The 22274-nt window shown below is 35.4% G+C and overlaps 1 protein-coding gene across 3 annotated transcripts; it reads right to left on the bottom strand.

Annotated features, from left to right (window-relative positions):
- On the bottom strand, positions 1 to 20278 carry LOC110022054 (neutral ceramidase-like). 3 transcript variants are annotated; one of them, XM_020720834.1, is made up of 10 exons: positions 20240 to 20278; positions 16318 to 16692; positions 15078 to 15286; positions 14090 to 14452; positions 13725 to 13989; positions 13378 to 13645; positions 13176 to 13301; positions 12259 to 12322; positions 11721 to 11890; positions 1 to 706 (listed from the first exon to the last, which is right to left on the bottom strand). In XM_020720834.1, exons 2-10 carry the CDS (start codon positions 16650 to 16652, stop codon positions 155 to 157), a joined length of 2352 nt encoding a protein of 783 aa, XP_020576493.1. In that variant the 5' UTR covers positions 16653 to 16692; positions 20240 to 20278; the 3' UTR covers positions 1 to 154. The 3 variants fall into 3 exon arrangements, with proteins under 3 accessions (XP_020576493.1, XP_020576492.1, XP_020576491.1); XM_020720833.1 differs by lacking the exon at positions 20240 to 20278 and adding an exon at positions 17327 to 17635; XM_020720832.1 differs by lacking the exon at positions 20240 to 20278 and adding an exon at positions 16890 to 17287.
- Between the last annotated feature and the right edge of the window lie 1996 nt (positions 20279 to 22274).

Below are 22274 nucleotides of genomic sequence, written 5' to 3'. Positions count from 1 at the left end.
TACAAATAAAACTTTACGTCTGATACAGCCTTCAATATCCGATATAATTTCAAATACAAACACAAAACAAAGCTCTAGTTCTCATTAGCTACAAAAGCCCACACCAGAATAAATGAAGCCTTGTATGTTTAAAGTATTTACAACAAGCTCATCGCTATATCACAACAAACGCAGTTGAAGCACCAGTGAAATGGGTGATCGATCCCAACAAGTTCTTTGCAGCACCATAATGTCTTATTCTGTAGACACCAGGCACTGCGGTTTCAGGAATCCTCCACTCTATCGTAGCATAGCTGCGAGAGCTGAGCTTCCATGGCCTGGACCACTTGAATCGGAGACACAAATCATCGTCATCATAAGCCGGAACCCATGTTTCAGAACCCTGCAAGATCTCCACGAGCGAGAAGGTACCTTCGGTCATCAGATCATTTCGAGGACAAGCAGACCAAAACGTGGCCGTGACCATATGACCCTTGGTAAAAGTTGAGTTCGGAGGAACATCTGACTTGACATCTCCAAAGTTGACACCTATGGGTTTTGAATCAAAGATTACAGGAGAAAGCAAGCTGATTTGTTTATTGAGAAGATCAGGAGGCTGTGGGCCTGAAGGGATGTCAGGGCCGCCGCCGGCGATCGATGCGGCCAATTTCTTGAACTCCTGAATGTAGGCACTTAGTGTGTGCGGTCCATACAGAGTAGATGCTCCCTGAGAAGTTTGTATTAGTACATCACACGTGATACACAATATAAACAAAAGAAAACTCATTCAAAAATAAAAAAGCATCAAAATAATCTCCTGACGGTTTACATGGGGTCATTTTAGTCTCAGAGTCTATAAAACTGTCAATTTAGTGGCTATAATTTTTTAATATGGGCTGAAATAGTCAAAATAGTCCCCATGAAGGATTATTTCAGCTCCAATTTAAAGAGTTTGGATAAAATATGACTAATATGACACCGTATAAATAGTCAAGGGAATTTTTTGACACTTTATTCAAAAACATTGTATGCATTTACAAACTAATGAGCAAGCAATGTTGATTGATGCGCAATGGAATCTTTCTTCTATGGCATTAAACTAATTTTGTATTAGTATGCAATATAGACAAAGAAAACATGTATTCAAAAACATTGTATGGATAAAAAAATTTAGCAAACAAAGCTGATTGATTCGCTATACAGCATTAACATGAAGATGTATTTACATACGACTAAATTCCTAAATATTTTCATATCTAACATCTAAACTTTAATTTTTGCATACATGTCACCGTATTTCACTTCTTAAAAGTTAAAATGGTGCTAATTTTGATGTGATCTGAAAGATTTGAGTGGTTTAAATGTATACAAAAACGTTTGTGTTAAATATGCAAATATATAGGAATTGGGTGGTATGTATGTAAATGCCCCTAATCTAAATTTGTAAGTTGACTTGGGCTTGAAAAGAAGCGCTCCTCCCTTCTCCCCTAATAATGGCGGATAAGCAAATTTTAGTTCTCTTGTTAAGTACTTCTGATAGTACAACAAATGTCAAGGTGAGCATAAATTCCATATTAAATCAAATACAAATTTGTTCTCTAGCATAATCCCTCATCCAAACTGCAGAAATATGGCCCAATCTTTAAATTATGTAAACTAGGAGTAGGCCAACAGCAACATGGTTTATGGCTGGATGTTACCTCAAAAATTAAATTAAGTACACAATGAAGCTTACCCTTGCCGTCTACATCATCATTAGGCTTATGCCAACATATATTTATGCTTTGCTATACCGTCTTTGTGTAAATATCTGATTTTCATATTTTGATCCAAATTTCCAAAATGTCACGGCTTCTTAAAACAGTTAACCAAAAGCTTCAACTTTACCAACTTCCTCTTCTACAAAGATTCCTATGTTGAACTTAGCTCCCACTCCACCCCACCTCTTCTATGGAAGATGAAGCATTAACATTTCAAAAATTCTTTCATGTCAGAGCCGGACACAAGCACACCTCTGACACCCAACATGTGTTCAATATGTTGGAAATAATGTTTGATGTACTATTTCTTTTTTCAAAATTAAAATCAAATATGGATGGAACATGGTCCAACAAAGCAAGGGCACAGGTGTTGACCTCATTTTTGTGAGGTCTTAGTCTCCTACCCCCAGAACCCATAATCTAGCCTTAGGAGTTCCTGGTTGACCATCCTAGCGGACTAGTAATGGAGCCCACCTCCCATAGAACTTCAAGTCACTTCTTGACTCATTTTTGTGAAGAACTCGCATGAGTGGTTCCAAGCACTCAACTTCTAGTTGCAAGAGCTAAGGACCAACATGTAGAGGGCTCGAAATTGAGTTCCTATAGGATCAACAGCCTTAGGTGAACAATTTGTGACTCGAATACTCGCGAACGCCGCACTTCAACGCACTCGTTGCATCACACACAATTTTGGCTTAAATTGACTCGCCCGCCGGCAAACTCGTCCGGACGACCCCGGATAACGAAACGGACTGCGCCGACGCGTTCGGAACGTCGATTTTAGCTAGAAAAGACACCCATATTGCCGTGGTTCCACACTCGCGCGAACTGCACGGAAATCGATGCATTTTTTTTGGTGCGCAGGTTAGGCTCAACCCAGGTCCGACTCGGGCCCGATTTGGGCTAGGCACCTGCTCACGAATTTTGAATTTCAAATTTCAAAATTCGGGCGGACTATTTAAAACTCGTATTAATTGAAAATATTTGAATATTATTATTTTCCAATTAAAACCTTTGCAGGAAAGGAAATCATTAATTTCCCCGCCAAAGCTCTCGGGTAACGGCTATTGAGCCCGCGACCTATTTCTTTCTCCGGCGGAGCGCTCTCGCGAGGAGAACTCTCGATCTCGATCTCCAGCACAGCACGCTTCCTTCTCGATCCCGCACTCGTTTTCTGCTGGATCCTGAACCCCTCTCTTCCGCTCGCCAACCAAGGTTAAAAAAATACCATCCCCCCCCCCCCCCCCCCCCAACAACTCATTGGTTCATGTTGGATGATCTGTGTCAGATGCTTGAGCTGGTGAAAGTGCATGCCAAGATAAAAGTGGTGCCGATGGCGACGATAAATGTGTCAAATGCATTGGGCTTAATAAGTAATAACCAATATGTTCATATTTTGTGTGGTTGTTTTAATTATAAACTCTTCTTTGTATTTTTGGAATTTAATCTCCATAATGTAATGCTAATATCAACAAAAGCACGTATAATAATTAGTGCTAATATTGGAATAATGTTGCCGATGGTTACATATACTTGATAATTACAATTAAATCAATGTTTGTTTTTTCTTCGATTTATCGAGCTATGACATTATATTTTGTTCATGTAATACTTTTTTATGGAAAAATATTGCGATTAAGTTTTTGATAATATATTTTATCATACTAGTTTGCCCAAAAAAGATCATGACTTCTATAATTATGTTGTGTCCTAGTGACTGTCATGTCAATGTTCGTTTCATTGTCCATGCTTAAAAAAATGTAAAATAACTCAATTGAAAATGTTGTCCAGCTTTTATGTTCCAATATGTAAATCTAAAATCATCCATCTTCACTTGCACTAGCTAAAGATCAACATTCTCTAGAGCATCAGTAATCTTCTTGTCAATTGAGTTATTTTATATTTTTATTCATGAATGACCAGAAAAGAGATCAAGCTATATAAACCTATTCATTGTATTTTGAGGTATTCATTCATGTCTTTTTTCTCAACACTGTTCAATATTTATGCTCCAATATATAAATATAGAATCATTGATCTTCCCTTGCACTATTACCTAGATATAAACAGTCTTTAGATTACAATCATTTTGATTGTACAACGAGTCCATAGATTGTTTTATCCATGTACGACCAAAAAAGTGAACGGTATATATGTTTTTTCAGTTATTAATAGCCTATTTCTCAAAACTTGCCATATCACCCTGGTATATTGTCCAAGCTTCTTTAATAAACGGTAAGACTATCCAAGCAAGTCCACACTACATTAGTAGACAGCAGAGTATTTATCAATCTAGTCGGCATATTTTGTCGTATTCGTATTTTATTTCTCAATCTTTACCTTGTCCCTTGTTAAGTCCAGTTGTCCAGCTATCTATCAAATTTATGCTTCATAGTTGTGTGATATGACCCAAGAGCTTGAATTTTCCAAAACGAATGAATAATTTGTTGGTAGAGTTGTACCAGTATAACATTTACAACAATTCATAAAAATCATCCAAATTGTAAAGAGTCGCTAAAGCATACAATTTTTAATACATCAATCAAGTCAAACAGTAAAAATATCTAGTAGCAATAATAATTTTAACAAATAAACTTAATATAAAATAAAATAATATTTTGATATCTATTTTCCCGGATTCATCTTCCTCTATAAACATAATCTCTCCTATCAGCAATTTAATTTAAAAATATTTTCCCTGAAAGAAAAATTTAAAGAACATGTTAAATTATAACAACTACATGAATAATTGTGGTTCTCTTGTGTACTAAACTTCTATCTATATGCTCTAACATGACATCAAAATTTTATTTATTTAAAACTTTCAATTATTTTCATTTTCTTAGATTAGAACCATTTAAAAAATCATCAGAGTATCATTTAAAAAGATTATACCAATTGATAATACATCCATTTCAATTTCATTTTTCAAGTTTTTTTTTTTATTTTCATTTTTGTGCACAAATATCCTAACATCCCCAGCTAGTACCATATAAGAATGACCCATGCGATGGACTTGTCCAATTACTTTAGCTAGTTTTTCTTTAATTTCTTTCAATCACTGAAATACTTGTTAAATCTTCAGTGCAAATACAGTATATGAAACATTTATAAAACATTAAGCATTTACATAATTAATCTATACCATCATGGTTTAATTTTTTAAACCATGAATGCATTTTAAAAATAAAAAAATTTAATACTATTAGAAAAATAATTACTGACCTCAGTTTCAATTTATAAAGCTAGCCTATAATTGAATTTATTGAATTTACTATCATTTAACCTTGCTTCTACTCTTCAAACTTGACTTAATTTACAATTAAACACGATGTTTAGCTTATAATTACAATATTATAATTAAAAAATATATACTTATATTAACTTTTTCTTTAGTTCTTCCATTCTTTTTAAACTTACCTTTAAAACAAGATCATTAAGAACTCAACAATATAAATTTTATATATCAATCATTCTACAAAATCTTTCACTAATTTACATAAATGTATATGATAGGAACAAGACAAGTTTCTGTAACGATTAGGGTGGAAAGAATAATTATATTTTGTTGATACAAAACTAAAATAATATAATCTGAAATATATAAAATTTAAATACTGATAATTCGATAGGTAGGAAATCTCTCCCCAACATTAACTCCTAAGACTCCAGCAACAATAGCATTCATAAACTAACTCTAAACATATTAAGCCATATTTATACCTCATAATAATAACTAACAAATGACTAAATTGCCCTTTTAGTTTTACCCCTAACAAAAGTCTTCAAATTATTTGACGAGCTTGACATTAACTTAGTGGAGCACGAGGCGGACGGTGTCATGGGTGTCGATCTAACATTACTCCTCTTCCAAAAGACACATTATTCTCAAAGTAGAAATGAGAAAACTCATGTTTGGATCCAGTCATATGGCTCCCGCTCATAAACTGACTTGAGTCTAGCTCTCATTGTCAGCACTTGACTAAATAAGCGATCGATAGTTCACACTGCATGTGGATTGCACCTAACCCACAGCTTGAGGCATTCATCTCTACAATAAATGGTTGGCTAAAATTAAGTACCGCAAACACTAATACACTCTTCATGGCCTTCTTCAACTTCTCAAAAGCCTAGGTCACAGCTACCCACGTTGAATGTATCCTTCTTCAATTGCTCCGTGAACAGCCATGCAATCAAACTATAACCTTCCTGAAGTTTTGGTACTATCATGTAAATCCCAGAAATCCTTTCAACCCCTTCAATGTCTTAGGTAGGTAGTGGTCAATCCAACATAGCCGCCACCTTCGATGGATTCGTCGACACACTTAGCATTGTTAACACCTTCAAATGATCAATGTGGTCTTCCTAGGAACCACCAGATAGCATTTCAAATTTCTCTATATAATCTATGGATGGCCCTTCCAAGACCAATACAAAAAATTGCTTGTGTAAACCCGCTTTCCTTATGGTTTTGAAACGCCACAAAAAGAACTATCCTATGCATAACTTAAAGCTTATTGCAGATGTATTTGCACTCAGGATATGGAGGCATTATCTATATGGAGTTAGATGTCAAGTTTTTACTGACCACCAGAGTTTGAAATATATCTTCACTCAAAAAGAGTTGAACCTGAGGCAGAGGAGATGGCTGGAATTTATTAAAGATTATGATTTAGAAATTCAGTATCATCATGAAAAAGTAAATGTGGTGGTAGATGCACCGAGTAAAAAAACTTCTGGTAATTTGAACTATTTATTTATTCAACAGAAACAATTAATTAAAGATCTAGAGAGGCTGAAGCAATCTATAATTAACTCTGGTGATGATAGTATTCTTCAACTATATCAGTTGAAAGTGCAGTCAACTTTGAAGGACAGAATTGGAGATTCTTAAGTCAGAGATAGCAGTATTTAGAATGTTTTAGAGCAAGTTAAGAGAAGTTTTTTAGAGAAATATGTGCTAGATCATGATGGTTTATTGAGATATAAAGGAAGAGTTTATGTTCCATATGTTGATTACCTAAGGAAGGAAATTATGGAAGAAGCACATTTATAGAGTCAGACTATTCACACAGGGAGCAATAAAATGTATCAGAATCTCAAAAAAGCATTTTGGTGGCCAGAATTAAAGAGAAATGTCACAGAATTTGTGGCCAAGTGCCCTTCATGTCAGCTAGTGAAGTCAGAACTTCAGCGTCCTGGAGGTCAATTGCAGCCTTTACTGATTCCTGAGTGAAAATGAGAGAAGATTATAATGGATTTTGTTATTAGTTTGTCAATAACATGTTAAGAGTCATGATGTTATTTGGGCAATTGTCGATAAACTGAACAAATCTGCTCATTTCTTGTCTATTAAATAGCAGATCTAGTTGAAAAGCTAGCTAAATTATATGTGGATCAAATTGTGAGGTAGGATGGGATGCCAAAGTCTTTTGTCTCTAACAAAGATGGCAAGTTTACTTTCATATTGTTGAAGAATGTTCTTGAATCTTTGGGCACTCGACTGACTTTCAGTACAACATTTAACCCTCAAACTAATGGTCAATCAGAGCGGATTATCACCTTGAAGGATCTACTAAGGTTATGTGTTCTTGACATTGGTGGAGGTTGGGAATCACATATACTTTTAGTGGAAGTGCAGGACGCCTGTAAGTTGGGCTGAAACAGGTGAAAGAAAGATCATTGGTGTTGATTTGGTTGATGATGCTACTGAAAAGATTAGAATGATCAAAGACAGAATGAGAGTAGTGCAGGACAGACAAAAGAAATATTACGATGCCAAGCACAGACCTACTATGTTTGAAGTTGGAGAGTTTGTTTTTATCAAGGTCAATACATTGAAATGTGTGCAATGATTTGAGAAGACTGAAAAATTGAGCCCCTGATTTGTCGGTCCTTTTGAGATTGTCGAGAGGCTTGGGAAAGTGGCTTCCAGATTGACTTTATCAGCACATATGCAGAGAGTGCATAATGTTTTCCACATTTCTTCACTCAAAAAATATATTGCAGATGAAACTAGTAGGATGATAGCAGACTCAATTAATATTCAGCCAGATTTGACATATGTTGAGCAGCCTGAAAAGATTTTGGATTATGATGTGAAGAAGCTGCAGAACAGAGAGATCCCTTTTATGAAGATTTTATGGAGGCATGGGTTGAAGAAGGATGTTGTGTGGGAGGTCTCTCAAAATTCGAGGAAGATAGTTTCCAATGAGGGGAGATTGTAATAACTGATATTAAATAAATAAATAATTATAATACTAATAAATAAAGTAAAATAAATACCTGTTAGGAAGGTCGCACCCCCTCGCAGAAACCTTAACTCAGGCTCCTACACTTCCTCTCATTCGAAACAAAAGAGCGAACAAGAGGGAGAGCAGAAAGATCGAGAAGGAGGTTGTTCCCTAGCTGAGTAAGGAAGAAGTTTAAAGAGAAAGGAGATGAAGAAACCATTGGAGAAGAGGAGCAACTTCGGTGCAGGGAAGAAGAGGAGAAAGAAGAAGAAGAAGAAATGGGAAGTCATCGATTTCGTGCGTAAGACGACTTTGTTCCTTAAATGAAGAAAGGAGTCAACGTCGCCGATTGTTGTGAGTTGCTTAGAGTTGTTGAAGCCGACACTGCGATCGAGCGGCATGCGTAAAGTCAGAATCGAGACCGAAGAAGAAGAAAGGGTTTAGTGATGGTAGGAACAATTCCTTGTTTGGAGAGGTTGGAGAAAGCGGCAGCTTCGTGCGGTGCTCTATTGGATTGCACCGAGATCAAAAAAGTGGAGAGATGTGCTCGCGTGCGGTGGAAGAAGAAGCCGAAGGAGGAGGGTGAAGTACGCGACTCTGTCGAGAGGAGAAGCTCGTATGTTTGATCGAAGAGTCAAGCTTCAAGTGAAGTAGGAGGGCTCAAAAGTCGATACTCACGTGTGTGAATTATGGCAGCCAACTAAGGGTTAAAAAAGTTAGAGGTTTAAATTTTAAATAAGTTAATTAATTATATATTGTTAAAATAAGTGCTAACATATATGATATTAAGTATTAATAGTGGTTTAATTGAATCGGGAAACGAAGACTTAATAAATTCTTGGGAATTGAGAAAGAAGTGAAATCAAGGATTTCAAATAAGGACGAGGTAAAGATTTATAAATTTTATGAGCCAAGTACTAAATTAGTTTTGATTAAAGGTGGTATTAATTTTATATCAAGTGATTTGAATTTATCAAGCCATTGAATTAAAGGTCGATAAAGAGATCAAAGTGCTAAGGGAAGTGAAGTGAAGGTAAGCATTTTCAGAGGTCTTATAAGTCAAGGTGATTAATTATTTTCTTATATGTATTAAATTTAAAGTTATTAAATAAAAAAATTTATTTAATGCTTTAGACAATTATTTTAAGATTGTATGTTGTAGCGTAAGAATTAAAGGAAATGAATGGGAAAAGAGAAAATAAATATTTAATCTCTTTAAAATGAAGTAATTTAAAAAAAAAATTAAATGACAAGTAAATAATTATATCATACAGGATTACCCCCATATCATACTGGTAGTTGCAATGTATTTGTGCACGTTAAAGGAAATGATAAAAGTATACTTTCGAGTACAATTTGAGGGTACCTTAGGAACAATTTGAGGGTGTCTTTGGACATATTTTTTAGGATACCTTCGAGTATGACGATAATTTTGTGATGACTATTAAAGAGATTAAAATTACAAATACGTAAAGTGAAACAGGAATGGAGAAAATTGAAGTGAAAGTTCATGTATTTATAAAGTAATGAGATGTATTTTCTTTAGGTCCTTCATGCAAAGCATAAGCATTATAATTTAATGCAAATTATATCATAAATACTAATTAAGTCATAGTTACGGTTGCAATTAATGTTTTCTATCAGGTGAAGAAAAGTTAAATGTTGATATGTCTGATAGGAGAGATTTAGTTTACCGGATGAGGACTGCTACTGCTAGATATTTTTATGATGATTGTTTCTCTTTAGTATTTTTTTTCAGATATTGATATATTGTTTAATACTGGCTTGAGATATTGTCTTTGGATATTATTGTTTCTGGAGGTGTTGGGTTTTATTGCACTTTGTGAATTAGTAGCTCTTTTATATGTATAAGAAATTTTCAAAATGTGGGTAGTTAGATGTTAATGTCGTCCGATAGATGTACCCGCCTTAGTTAATTATAAGCACCGAACAAGATCGTGACAGAACGTGACAAGTTTCCAGAGAGGCTATGGCAAAAAAAAAAAATTTATTCCACTAGTACAAAACAAAACAGTACAAACTAAAATACATAAAAGATAAACACTTGGAATTCAAGAAGTAGGCGATCTCTCCCAAACCATAATTCCTAAGTCTCTAGACAATAATAGCATACTAAACCTAGTCCTAAACATATTAAGTCTTATTTATACCCCACAATAATAACTAACAAATGACTTAATTTCCCTTTTTTGTTTACGCATAATATAAGTTTTTAAGCTATTTAAAAAGCTTGGCGTTGACTTAGTGGGGCAAGAGGCAGACGGTGCAGTAGGCACTGGTCTAACAGTATACCATACTTATACAAATATGTCTTTTAAAATTTCATCCACATAAAACTTCTTAAGATTTTAATATTCATACCTCACAAAGTTTTTTTTTCACAAAAACAAAAATCTTGTTCAACCTCCCAATTTGTATATTTTGCAATTATCACAATTTGACATTATTTAGTAAAAATAAAATATTAACAATTAACAAATTTTAAATCAATTTAATTATTTAATAAATTAAAATAAACACTCATTTTCAGCCATTTTTTCGTACTTTGATCATCATTGCCTTAAGCACCTTTTCTTGTAAAGGCTTGCGAAGTCAAGATCCTTTTACATTCAATTTTTAAAATTATTTAGTAAAATCTTTATAAATTAATAAACATTAAACCGAAAAGCTATTTCTAAATTAAAGAAATAAACCCTAATCTTAATAATAATTTTGGCTCGTCATCACTAAACTGTACAGAGCTCGTCGCAGTTTGGACTGTAAACATTTTTCCTGCACTCAAATGAACAAATTGCATCTAATGTCGAACTAGGCCATCTTTTTCCTTCGTTTCCTTCGCACGGCTTGGTTGGCAGAGAACCCTCGCCTACCAACAAAATTGATTCTTATGCACGGTTCCAGCACTTTTTTGCAAATGGCCTCCTCCAATACACAGCTCCTTCCTCACACACAAAGGATAGATCTCCAGCACAAGCGGCATTGACACCAGCTTTGCACAATGCCGACACGTGATTTACCACATACAATGCAACCATCTTGCTATTCTTCGCTCAATCGCCATCCTTTAGCCTGTGATCGTCTCTCTTATTCTTTGTTTGATCAGCGCACATCCTCACGTCTATGTTCTGCATGGGACGTCATCTTGCTCGTTTGACTTGTAGCGAGATCAATCCCATGGCCACTCCATCTATTACTTCCTATTAAAGGAATTGAGTCATTGGTTCCATTGAACCGACGCACGAGTTCAATTTTTTTTATTTTATTTTATTATTACAATAGGTAGTGGATAGGCTATCTATCTATCTATCCATCATACTTCAAACATAGTATCATCGCAAAGGGGTCATACACCCATGTTGAGCCCTGTTGAGTACATACTACAAAAAGTAATTAGCAATTTAATATGGTCTCAAAATTGTAAATTATAGGACGAAAAGGGGTAGGAAAAAACTAGCATGGTTGTTTATAATGATCTAATTGAAAAAGCCAATCTAACACTTAACCATGATGAATCGTAACAATGGATTTCTAAACCGATACTTAATGATTCTGCTGAAACCAATCCTGAAGAGGAGGATGTTTCTGAACATTATGAAACATATACGACATTTTATATTTTAATGAATAGTGTCGTTGCATGTGAAGCAACATGAGAAAGGAATAATCCTGCTAGTACCTAATGATAGTTCAAAATTGGTGAAAACAATCAGAGTTATTTTACGCATACCTCATATCTTTGGATCTCATACTCTTCAAATGTAGTAACGTACTGAGAATATGTGTTCGTCAGACCAGCAATTAAAATATGCATATTGCCATCAAACTCTCCAGAGTTGCTGCTGGTAAGTACTGTTTTTATAGCTGAACGAAGACGCCTTCCAGCCATTGTAGAAAACTCTGAAAGAAAATTTGGCGTTTGATTGAAATAAAAATTAAAATCAATGATAGTTTGCCCGTATACATTAAAAACCATATATATAGAGCAAAAAATGAAGCAATAGAAAGGGAAAAAGAAAAATCCAACGTTATTAAGGTGGTCTGCTCGTACAAAGAAAATAACTCTTAGGACCATAAAAAGAAACCAGCTGCATGAAACCGTTAGAAAATACAGTGATTGAAGAGAAAATGAATGAAGTATTGCGAAAATCTCAGCACAAATAAGGGCATTTCAGACGATAAGCTCAGTAAATGCAGGACTAAAATTAATATGCAAGTGCCGTGTTGAGAGTAAAAGAGAGAAAATAATGCAGCAATAATATGCATACCTCCAGGGACACAAAGGATGACAAATTGTCCAATTCTAATTATTTGAATTGGAAGAATTGAAGGCTGTAAAAACAAAAATCAAACAAAAAAGAAGGAAACAATTAGCAAGAATATTAATACACAAACATATTGCAATCACTTCTATTATGATATGCTTATAATTACTAATGAAAAATGCCTTAGTAAGATTTGCACGTCTTAACAAGCTCTTAAAGTTAAGATAAAAAGCACATAAAAATATATTATGAGAGAAACAGTGTACTCAGAATGATATCAGCCCATCGTGCTAGAAACAAGACCAAAGCAAAATAGGTCCAAATGTTCCTGCCATATAAAAACAGACTGCCCCAACTTCAATTGCTACATCAAATGAACAAGAGATGGATGAACACCGTTATTTATTGATCGAGGACCGTTTCAAAATAAATCTCTTTTTTTCTAAACTATTTGCAGGATTGAAGCCAACCAGCCAGCACCAATAAATCCATGCAAGTCCCAAATCACAGAATCAGCAACTAGATATCATGCACAAATTAAAGTCCAGACAACTTACAAATGAGATTCAAGCTGTAAAGTATTTGTATCAGTAATTATTAAAATAGCTGCCAAGTTCTAAACTCAACTTTCCAGCTCCATGCCATTAAAGAAAAATAAAGAAAAAACACAAAACCTTAACTACAAAAACAAGTAATCCTGATCCCAGCCAGGCAAAAGCTAGGAAACCCTCTCGCCCTCGACCAGACAATCACAATCCACCAAATCCTCCTCATAGTGGCAAAATTTACCAAGCATGGAAACAAGTCTGAATATCGGACTTGTCCACCAAATAAAAAGCCAAATTAGTTGTGGCAAATCATCTATACGAATTCAAGTAAACAGAAAAGAGAAGAAAAGTCTAAGCAAAAAACAAGCTTACTGCCCAATCATATGGCTCCTTCATATCACCAGTATCTAGTAAAATTGGCTTTGGATGTTGACAATCAATTTGCTCTTTACTAGGTGTTTTTAGTACGTTTCTCACCAGCCTCCAAAATGCATTTCCCTGATCAACAGCACCTCATATCATAAACAAAGCTTGGCAAGCAGTTGTTCTTGATGATGAAAACAAATTAACTGACCTTGTCATCTCCTTGGCTAAAATCAAATGCTCCAGGACCATCAGTGGTTCCAGCTGCAAAACCAAAACCCATGGAAGCAGGGCATGTTCTGACCACTTCTTGACCCTTAATGGAAGGAATTGTGACATTTAGATTTGAGAAATCCAAATAAGTATGACGATATTCAATTTTTCCATTGATCTTTTCCAATGCTTCCGTGAACAAATCCACGGCTTTCTTAAATTGTCTATCCCCAATGATGCGTGTACTCTCAAACTCATCTGGATACCTGATATATCAAATGCTCATTGTTAGAAATTAACTCATGAAAAAAGTTAGGAAACAGTAGCAAGTCAGGAAAATTTTACCCAGGACCACGGCTGTAACACAGTTCATTCTTTCCATTGCAAGTACTGTGGTTAAAATCACATGGTAAGTCGGTGTCTATGCAGTAAGCTCCAAGAACATTTGGACTTACATCCCCGCAATTTGATTGACAAAAAGCAGAAACAAATTTTGCTTTAACTCCCTGATCAAAGGTACTCCGTACCCGACTTGTCATAGTAAAGTTCTCAGGTATTTCGCTACCATTATTTGCTGGGAATGACATAGCAATCAACTTCATCGCGGAATCTAAAGAACAAATGTTACAAATTCTTTTAAAACAGAGGGCATACAAATTATCTATAACAAAAATTTAAGAACATGAGTCAAGTGCGTTGCTGAAATATACAGTTCTCATGCAACTGGGAGGTTATGCTGGACAATTTACGAGGAAATCCATTTTCTAGGCTATCATTACTTGAAACTTTAGATTTTATGCCATTTGCCTCTCCATGAACTTTCTCAAACCAGTCCTCCATAAAACGTGCAGCAGCTCCCTTGTTGTCTCCGCTTATCAGTGAATTTGTGCGACTCATAGAAGTCCCATGAGTAGCAAACCAATTGAAACTACCAACTGGACCCCATTCTTCATCTACAAACTTCAGTAGGGTCATTTCCTTATCAACGTCATATTTGTATTGTTTTCTTTCTTCAGAAGGATTGTTAAGATATGCACTTGGACTGCGGTTAATACCAGCATCAAGAAGCTCTCCTGATGAGTAAAGCATCTATGTTAAGCACGGAGAGTGTCAACAAATACAGAGCAATGAGCAAACATATGTTCTTAGAACGATAAAATGATGAAATTCCAGACAAAATTAAAACGTGGATAAAATCAAGAAAAAAACAAAGGAGGCCCATAAAGTTAAAAAGAAGCTTAAATAGAAATTGAGAAGCTTCCTTCCAACTTCTTTGGGATGTCTTATTCTTATTTAGCATGTCTATTGAATCTAGCTTAGGATCAAATCATGGCCATTATATTTACAAAGTGTTGTTTGAAATCAAATTTCTAAAGACAACATATAATTTGGTTTTTGAAAAAAAAAAATTATAAATAAGACGACAACAGAACAAAAACATCAAACAATCAGAATTGAATGCCAAAAGAAACAGATGAAATCCAATGGCATTAAAGACCAGCAACAGAAAAAGATTTTCCCATTACCAGCACGCAGTCTGCCAATAGTGCATCTTGTGCGAGGAAAAAAGATGGCTTAAAGTCAAAAACAAAAAACAAACAAAGCAGGATCAAGCGAATAGATAATTAACCAATAATTCAGACCATTAAAACTTAGGATCACAATTAAAGATACACAGCAAATTTGTGAAAATCATACCGCTGTTTATATATATTGACCCAGGCCGCAAGTTTTCATGGGCTTGTATGACGGCTTTCTCAATTCCATCAACAATGACATTAAATGACTGTTGAACAAATCCTAGTGAAGTCACAAGATAAACAACATATTGAAGATAACCACCGGGTCCAGCATGTGTATGAATTCCACTGATTGCTACATTTTTTTCATTATATAAGCCACCATACCTGTCAAGAGAAAGTGAACCCAATGAAATCAAATATTATCAAATATGTACAAAAGCCACATAATAATATAGCTTCAGGGATCGAGATGAGATCAACAATGATTTTTGTGTAGAAGTGCTGTGAATATTCACAGCTTAGCTGATTAATTAAGAAAGAAATAGAACACCCAAACTAAAATAACAGTAATGGTCTGAGACAATAATTATTTTAGGTGCTTAAAGAAATGGATCTCTTCGAGATAACTTCACTCTTTGCGATATCAATATTGCTGTTCTTATCTAAGGAGACACGTTAAGAAGATTATAAAGCGTAAAACAAGAATTTTTCATATTTTTACTGAACATTAAAAGACAAAAATGACTATCATGAGAATAAAAAAGATTAGTGCTAGATATATGTCAAACTTGTAAGAAATATATATATGATAGAACTGATACTAGCTTTAAAATATCAATATAGTGATCAGAATTTTTATCATAGAGGAATTTCAACGAGTATCATGATTAATTCTGCATCTATTTATGTTGTTTATAAAGAAAACTGTATAAAACTTCAAATTGAGTACCTTGAGTAGCGTAGCTTTAATGGGTAAAGTATTTTCTAAGAAGTTAAAAGTTAGAATAATAGAGGAACATTAGAATAATAAAGAACGTTCATCAGTAAAAAAATATATATTTATAAGATATATAATTTAGAGGACCTGAAATTAAGATTAACAGCCAATATAGTTGGATTATCAAGTAATAATTAGTGTGATAATTCGAAGTACCTTAGATCTATTATACAAAAGAATAAGCATATAGACAAGGCTATGATCTTTCAAAAGTAAAAGCTATGTGGTTAAAATGAAGAATAATTTAGGAATACTATGTGGTGGGTGAATAACATGATGATAATGAATAAATTCCCGAAAAAATAAAGAAAGGGAGTATATAAAAAAGGCCATTAAGCTAACAGTGGGATGGTAAAGCAACTGCAAATACAAACTCTATTGTGAAGATCTGCTTCTAAGATCAGCCAATCAGACGAACCTGGATTTCAATCTCTCAATTACTTTGATGGTGACAATTTGGGATGCCATGCATGCATCTAGGTTCACAAAAACCACTCGATTTGCACCGGGCTCGGCAACTATGAATGCACGAGCTCTTAGTCTGAAGTGAAGTCCAGATGCAATCTGCTCCATATTAGCATATCCCATCATATTAACATCAGCTGCAGGTCCTGTAATGTCATAGCTCCCCAACCCAATCAAATATGAACTTTCTGCGCTGACATTCTGTGATACTATCAAAAGCAATAGCCAGAGACAAAGGCATCTAAGTGAACTGCCGCCACTCCAGTTTATGAAAGAAAAAATTCCCATTTCTGCAAACCCACAGGGTTAGCTCTTGAGAAGCAAGTCCCTAAAAAGATAAATTGGTGATACAACGTGAATTAGTAATCATCTTTCGAGCAAGAAACAAGTCCCATCAACATGCATGGTCATGACTTTATAGTAATAAACATATCTCGATAAACATTCACCAACAAGCCTTTTTCAGGAAAGGAAATAGGGTGACAGTTTGCACGAAAGAAAGAGCAAGGCTGACACAGTGCTTACGATTGTTCTATTTCATCTTGTAGATAATCAATAAGAACACGGATAACAGTGTTGGTTATGGAGGCAGGATAAAAAAATAGAAAGCTTGAAACCTACGAATCCGGCTCCCAGTACAAAACAAGATGTTTTTTTTTTTTTTTTCGGAGGGGGATTAAGTTGATCAAAAAGAACAGAGGAAGCCGTCCCGAAATGGCAATATGCAGCGGCGACTTAACCTAGCCGGCGACACGGTCCTACAGAAAAGAAGAGCGACTCCGCAAGTCTAATAACGGAGATATCTCCATCACGGAGCTGTCCTTCGACTACAAAGCTCAGTGATGCGATCTCTTTTATGGTAGCTTGACAAACTTTAACTACTCCAGTTGGGTGAGGGGAGATGAAAGACAGATAAAACTGTCGGTAACTAAAAAAATTATGAGAAAAGGATAGAAGTTTACCTCATAAACTTTTTTTATTCCTCGATGTTCTGACAAAATTCAACAAGCCCGAAGCGAATGAACAGCACCGCATCAAGTAGACAGATTTGGGCGGTGGCGTTTGAAAACAATCTGATTTTTTCTTACACACAATTTATCGAATTTAGTAACTTTAAATGGTTCAAATTCTGTATGAGAGATAAGCTTGTAAGCGATGATGAAGTAAATCTCTTAGGGCCCGTTTGGGCGGCATATTAGGTGCGGTGTGTTCTGAAAACTCACGGAGGTCTGTTCGATGTGCTTAATCAAATAAACCTCCACGGTTTATTAATAAATGGGCCGCGGGATATGCCCGAGCCCGAGTTTTTTTCCCAGTATATTACCTGCATTCCCTTTCGATCTTCGACCTCATTTTTTGGAAAAAATATTACCTCAGGAGTACTGATGCATCAGTACTCCAATGAGGGGGTGCCACGTAAGCAATGGTCCCACCGTGGTGCCTACGTGGCACCCCCTCATTGGAGAACTGATGAATCAGTACTACTGATTTTTTCCATTTTTTGCCCTAGTACTTCCTCGCTCGGTTTGCTCCCTCCCCCCTCTCTCGCGCTTAGGGTCGCATTCCCTCCTCTCTCTGGCACGATCTCTGGCAGGGGTGTAAGGCTTTGTTGGTGGTTGGGTGGTGTGTATTTCGAGTTCAAAAAGTGTGTTTGTATTCGGGAGCCATTCATGAATAAAGAATCGTTTTGACAACTCTAATCAAGTAGTCATAAAATATTAAGGATTGGGGCAAGATTTAAAATATTATTTGAATCTAATCTAATAATTTTTACTTTATTTTTTTATTGATATTTTTAATTGATTATAAATCTTTGTAGCCTTGCAGTCAATTAAATTTTTTTATTTTTAACTGATTATAAATCTGTTTAGCCTTGTAGTCAATTAAATTTTTAAAAAAAGACAACTCATTATATATATATATATATAATTGATTAGTAGTATTTCGAGTCAAAAACGAGCCGAACACGAATGAACAAAAATTTATTCGTGTTGTTCGTGTTTGACTCGTTAACTTAGTAAACAATCTGAATACGAGTTGTTCGCGAACAACGAGCTGTTTTGACAACCGTAATCTCTTGTTATTTTGTTTGTTTTGACAACCGTAATCTCTTGTTATTTTGTTTTGTAAGTAGTTTTCAATAAAATATCTTTTTATATGTGATTTCTGACTTTTTTTATGTAATAGTATTCTTTATGTGATTTCTGAATTCACTAGCTTTCTCTATGCAATTTTTTGATTTTTTGATGGGAAGTATAGATGAAACTACGTGCTTGATTTGGAATCGGAAAATAGATTACAGAGAGTGCTCGTTCGTAAACAGCAGGTTTTTGGGTGCCCTGAATGTAATTGTCTTAAATAAAAAAAATATGTGATGTGGTTTGATCAATTTCTTTGATGTTTGGGTGACGGGTTTGGTGGGCTTATTGTACTGAGTTCTCTGAGACATCGCATCCGCACAAATCTCTAATTGATTACTGTTTTTGTCAAATTATATTTTTGTTATGATTAATTGATTGTCTTTTGAATCATTCATGGCAGATGAGCTATGGGATTTCAGGGACCTCCAGACAATCGTTCCATTACTATGGACTGCAAACTTCTCTACTGACATCAAGTCAGGTACATAGCAACAGGAAAACAGTTCTACAGGTGTTCATGGAGAATCACGGAGAAGTGGGGCTTCTTCCAATGGGCAGACAGTCAGAAAAATTCTACTGTTGACAATGATCGGGGTTGGATGGTATACATGGAGGACAACGTAGCTCATGACAAACAACGTTTGCATTTTAAAACAAATATTATCATATTCTTAAATGTAATTTTAATTTTAATTTTTTTTTTTAGCAAACTTGATATTAACTGTTAAGTTAAGTGTATATCTTATTTTTTTTAATGTTCTGAAATATATTTTTGTTTCTCAAGTGTTAAATATATTGCTATGATATATCAGTTACAAACAACTTTACTGTACAGAGATAGAATAACCATTTATAAAAAAAACAAGTGCAAAATAGTTGTTTTTCAACAATACAAATCAAAACATCAGTCATTTTATTCGGATTACCAGTTGCGCGACATCTTACCTGCGGTAGCTGCTTATCAACAGCTTATTATAAGTTGCAGCTGCACCGAATAGACTCTTAAACTCATTTTGTAATTGGATTTAGTAAATTTGGATTTAAGTTTAAGAAAAAAATGAATCGAGAAATAGACAAAGAAAGTCATAAATTTTGATTTAACGTGGTGTTTGATTTATTATTATTTTTTTGTTTAGTTGGATTTACCTTAAATGTATGCCTAAATAATTTTAAGACAATGCTACCAAATACCTTAATATGTGCGGGTGTGGAACACAGAAGGCCCAATTTTGCTATCTTAGAAGAGGAGGGAGAATTTACTGGCAATGAGAATTGATCTGAATTATGATGGCACGAAAGGGGTGTAAATGAGCAGAGCTGGCTCACAAGCCTCCTCGAACTCCGCCTGTTAACGGGATCACAAGCTTGAGCTCAAGTTTAAAATTGAGACCATTAATTTAATGAGCTTGAGCCCGAACTCATCCTGGCTTAGATTGTTGGCGTGCATACCAACTCAATAAGCTCATCTCTATTATTCTAGATGCATTTTCTGGCGAGCCAGTCGTTTTATCCTACTTCTCTAGTCACCACTGACTTCTTCAATGAGCTCCTCTTAAAATTAATTTTTTAGTTCAAACTCATGAACCGACTACTGACACTACGAGCAGAAACTGGACTGTAAATATATAAATACATAAAAATTAAGAGGCGTGTACGTAAATTTCTCTTTTTACAACAATTGCAGAAACTGGACAGTAATTATGAAACGCAGAATGATAATTTTTACGAGCTTACCCGTACAAGCTGCGGGGGTGAGAGCCCTTACAAACCGAGAAAGTGTGGCGAGGGAAGTGTGGGCGAATAAGGAAAGCATATAAACTGTTTATGACTTCGGATTGACGCAATGATTAAGTGCACGCAACAGTGCCACGATGATTATAGCAATGATTACTGGTGAAATAAGCGTTTGGTGGTGCCGTTGAGACCCAAAAGCCCACTCCATATCTATTGGAGTTCTTTAAACAAAATTTATACAGGAATTTGAGAAAATATTTAATTAATAATAATGTAATCTGCATGATTTTATATTAAGACAAGAAATATGAAAATATTATATGCTGTTGATGTGGCGCCAAAGAAACAGAAAAACATGTACATTTTATGCTTGTGGTTTTTTTGGATAACATCTTTCGCATTATCTTTAAAATAAAGAAAGTTTTATATACATGCCACTCAATTCCTATATATTTACATTCAAACCAAACTTCAATTTTTTCATAAATGCCAATTTACTTATGCATGTAGAGGTGTGTTCCATGTTTTTTTAAATTAAAATTATGATATTTTTTATGTGATATGAAAGCTTCTAAGTGATATAAATATAAGAAATTAAAGTAGTGTTATAATATATTTAAATGTATAGTAACTTAGTGTTATTGGGATATAGTCGGACTTATTTTTAGCATGATAAAACGCAACGAGCTAGACAAAATGTTCTATTTAACTACAAATTATATTTCATGAGTTAAAGATTGCTTAAATGATATAAATTTATTGTCAAACTAGTATGATGAGAGCTGTTGAGAAAATTAGGGCGAAGAAAAATAGTAATCGACACAAATTCAGAAGAACACAGAGATTTAACGAGGTTCGGCAAAGATGCAATCAACTCTCTGATCTTGTGATACCTGACTACGTCCTCGGTGAGCAGAGCGACGAGTTCTTTTCAATAATCAGAAAAGGGTTTACAGAATTTAGGGATACCTCCTGGGGTTACTATCATGCTTATTTATAACCCCATGAGTAAACCTAGGCACAACATATAATTACAACATTACCCCTGTACCATACCGCGGGGCTTTGCCCCCGCACCCCCAACACACGTAACTTCCCAATTTGGACAGATTCTTCTGCTTCGCTCCGCTCCGCTCCACTCCGCTTCGATCCAGCGTCTGTCCCGATATGGTATATGAGTCATACCATAACAAATCTCCACATTGGCGAATATCCAGCCTCTTAGGAGAAAAATATCTGGGAGTTACACCTGCACCACTGTGGGTTGGCCCACCATGCTTCTCTAACAACTACAAACATTCAACAAGTCCAAGCAATGCAAGAACTTGTTGATAGTAACTGGCTTGGTCAACATATCAGCTGCATTCTCATCAGTAGGAACCTTCTACAACAGTATCTCCCCAGAAGCAATCAACTCTCTGATCTTGTGATACCTGACTACGTCCTCGGTGAGCAGAGCGACGAGTTCTTTTCAATAATCAGAAAAGGGTTTACAGAATTTAGGGATACCTCCTGGGGTTACTATCATGCTTATTTATAACCCCATGAGTAAACCTAGGCACAACATATAATTACAACATTACCCCTGTACCATACCGCGGGGCTTTGCCCCCGCACCCCCAACACACGTAACTTCCCAATTTGGACAGATTCTTCTGCTTCGCTCCGCTCCGCTCCACTCCGCTTCGATCCAGCGTCTGTCCCGATATGGTATATGAGTCATACCATAACAAATCTCCACATTGGCGAATATCCAGCCTCTTAGGAGAAAAATATCTGGGAGTTACACCTGCACCACTGTGGGTTGGCCCACCATGCTTCTCTAACAACTACAAACATTCATCATACATCAAGAAGCCAACTGCACTGACATATGAAACCTTAACCATGTCTTCCATTTTTTTATCTGTCTTAGGACACCGTTCTGAAGAAAGCTTAAAATGATTTGCCAAAGGAGTGCTCACAGGCTTTGCATTGCTCATCTCAAACCTTTCCAGCACTTTCTCAACATAGCCTCGTTGAGATAAACATAATC

Source organism: Phalaenopsis equestris, unplaced genomic scaffold (assembly GCF_001263595.1).
Source record: "Phalaenopsis equestris unplaced genomic scaffold, ASM126359v1 Scaffold000167, whole genome shotgun sequence".
NCBI classification, from domain to species: Eukaryota; Viridiplantae; Streptophyta; class Magnoliopsida; order Asparagales; family Orchidaceae; genus Phalaenopsis; species Phalaenopsis equestris.
Note: the sequence above shows the minus strand (reverse complement) of the source record. Positions and strands in the feature narration are given on the sequence as shown.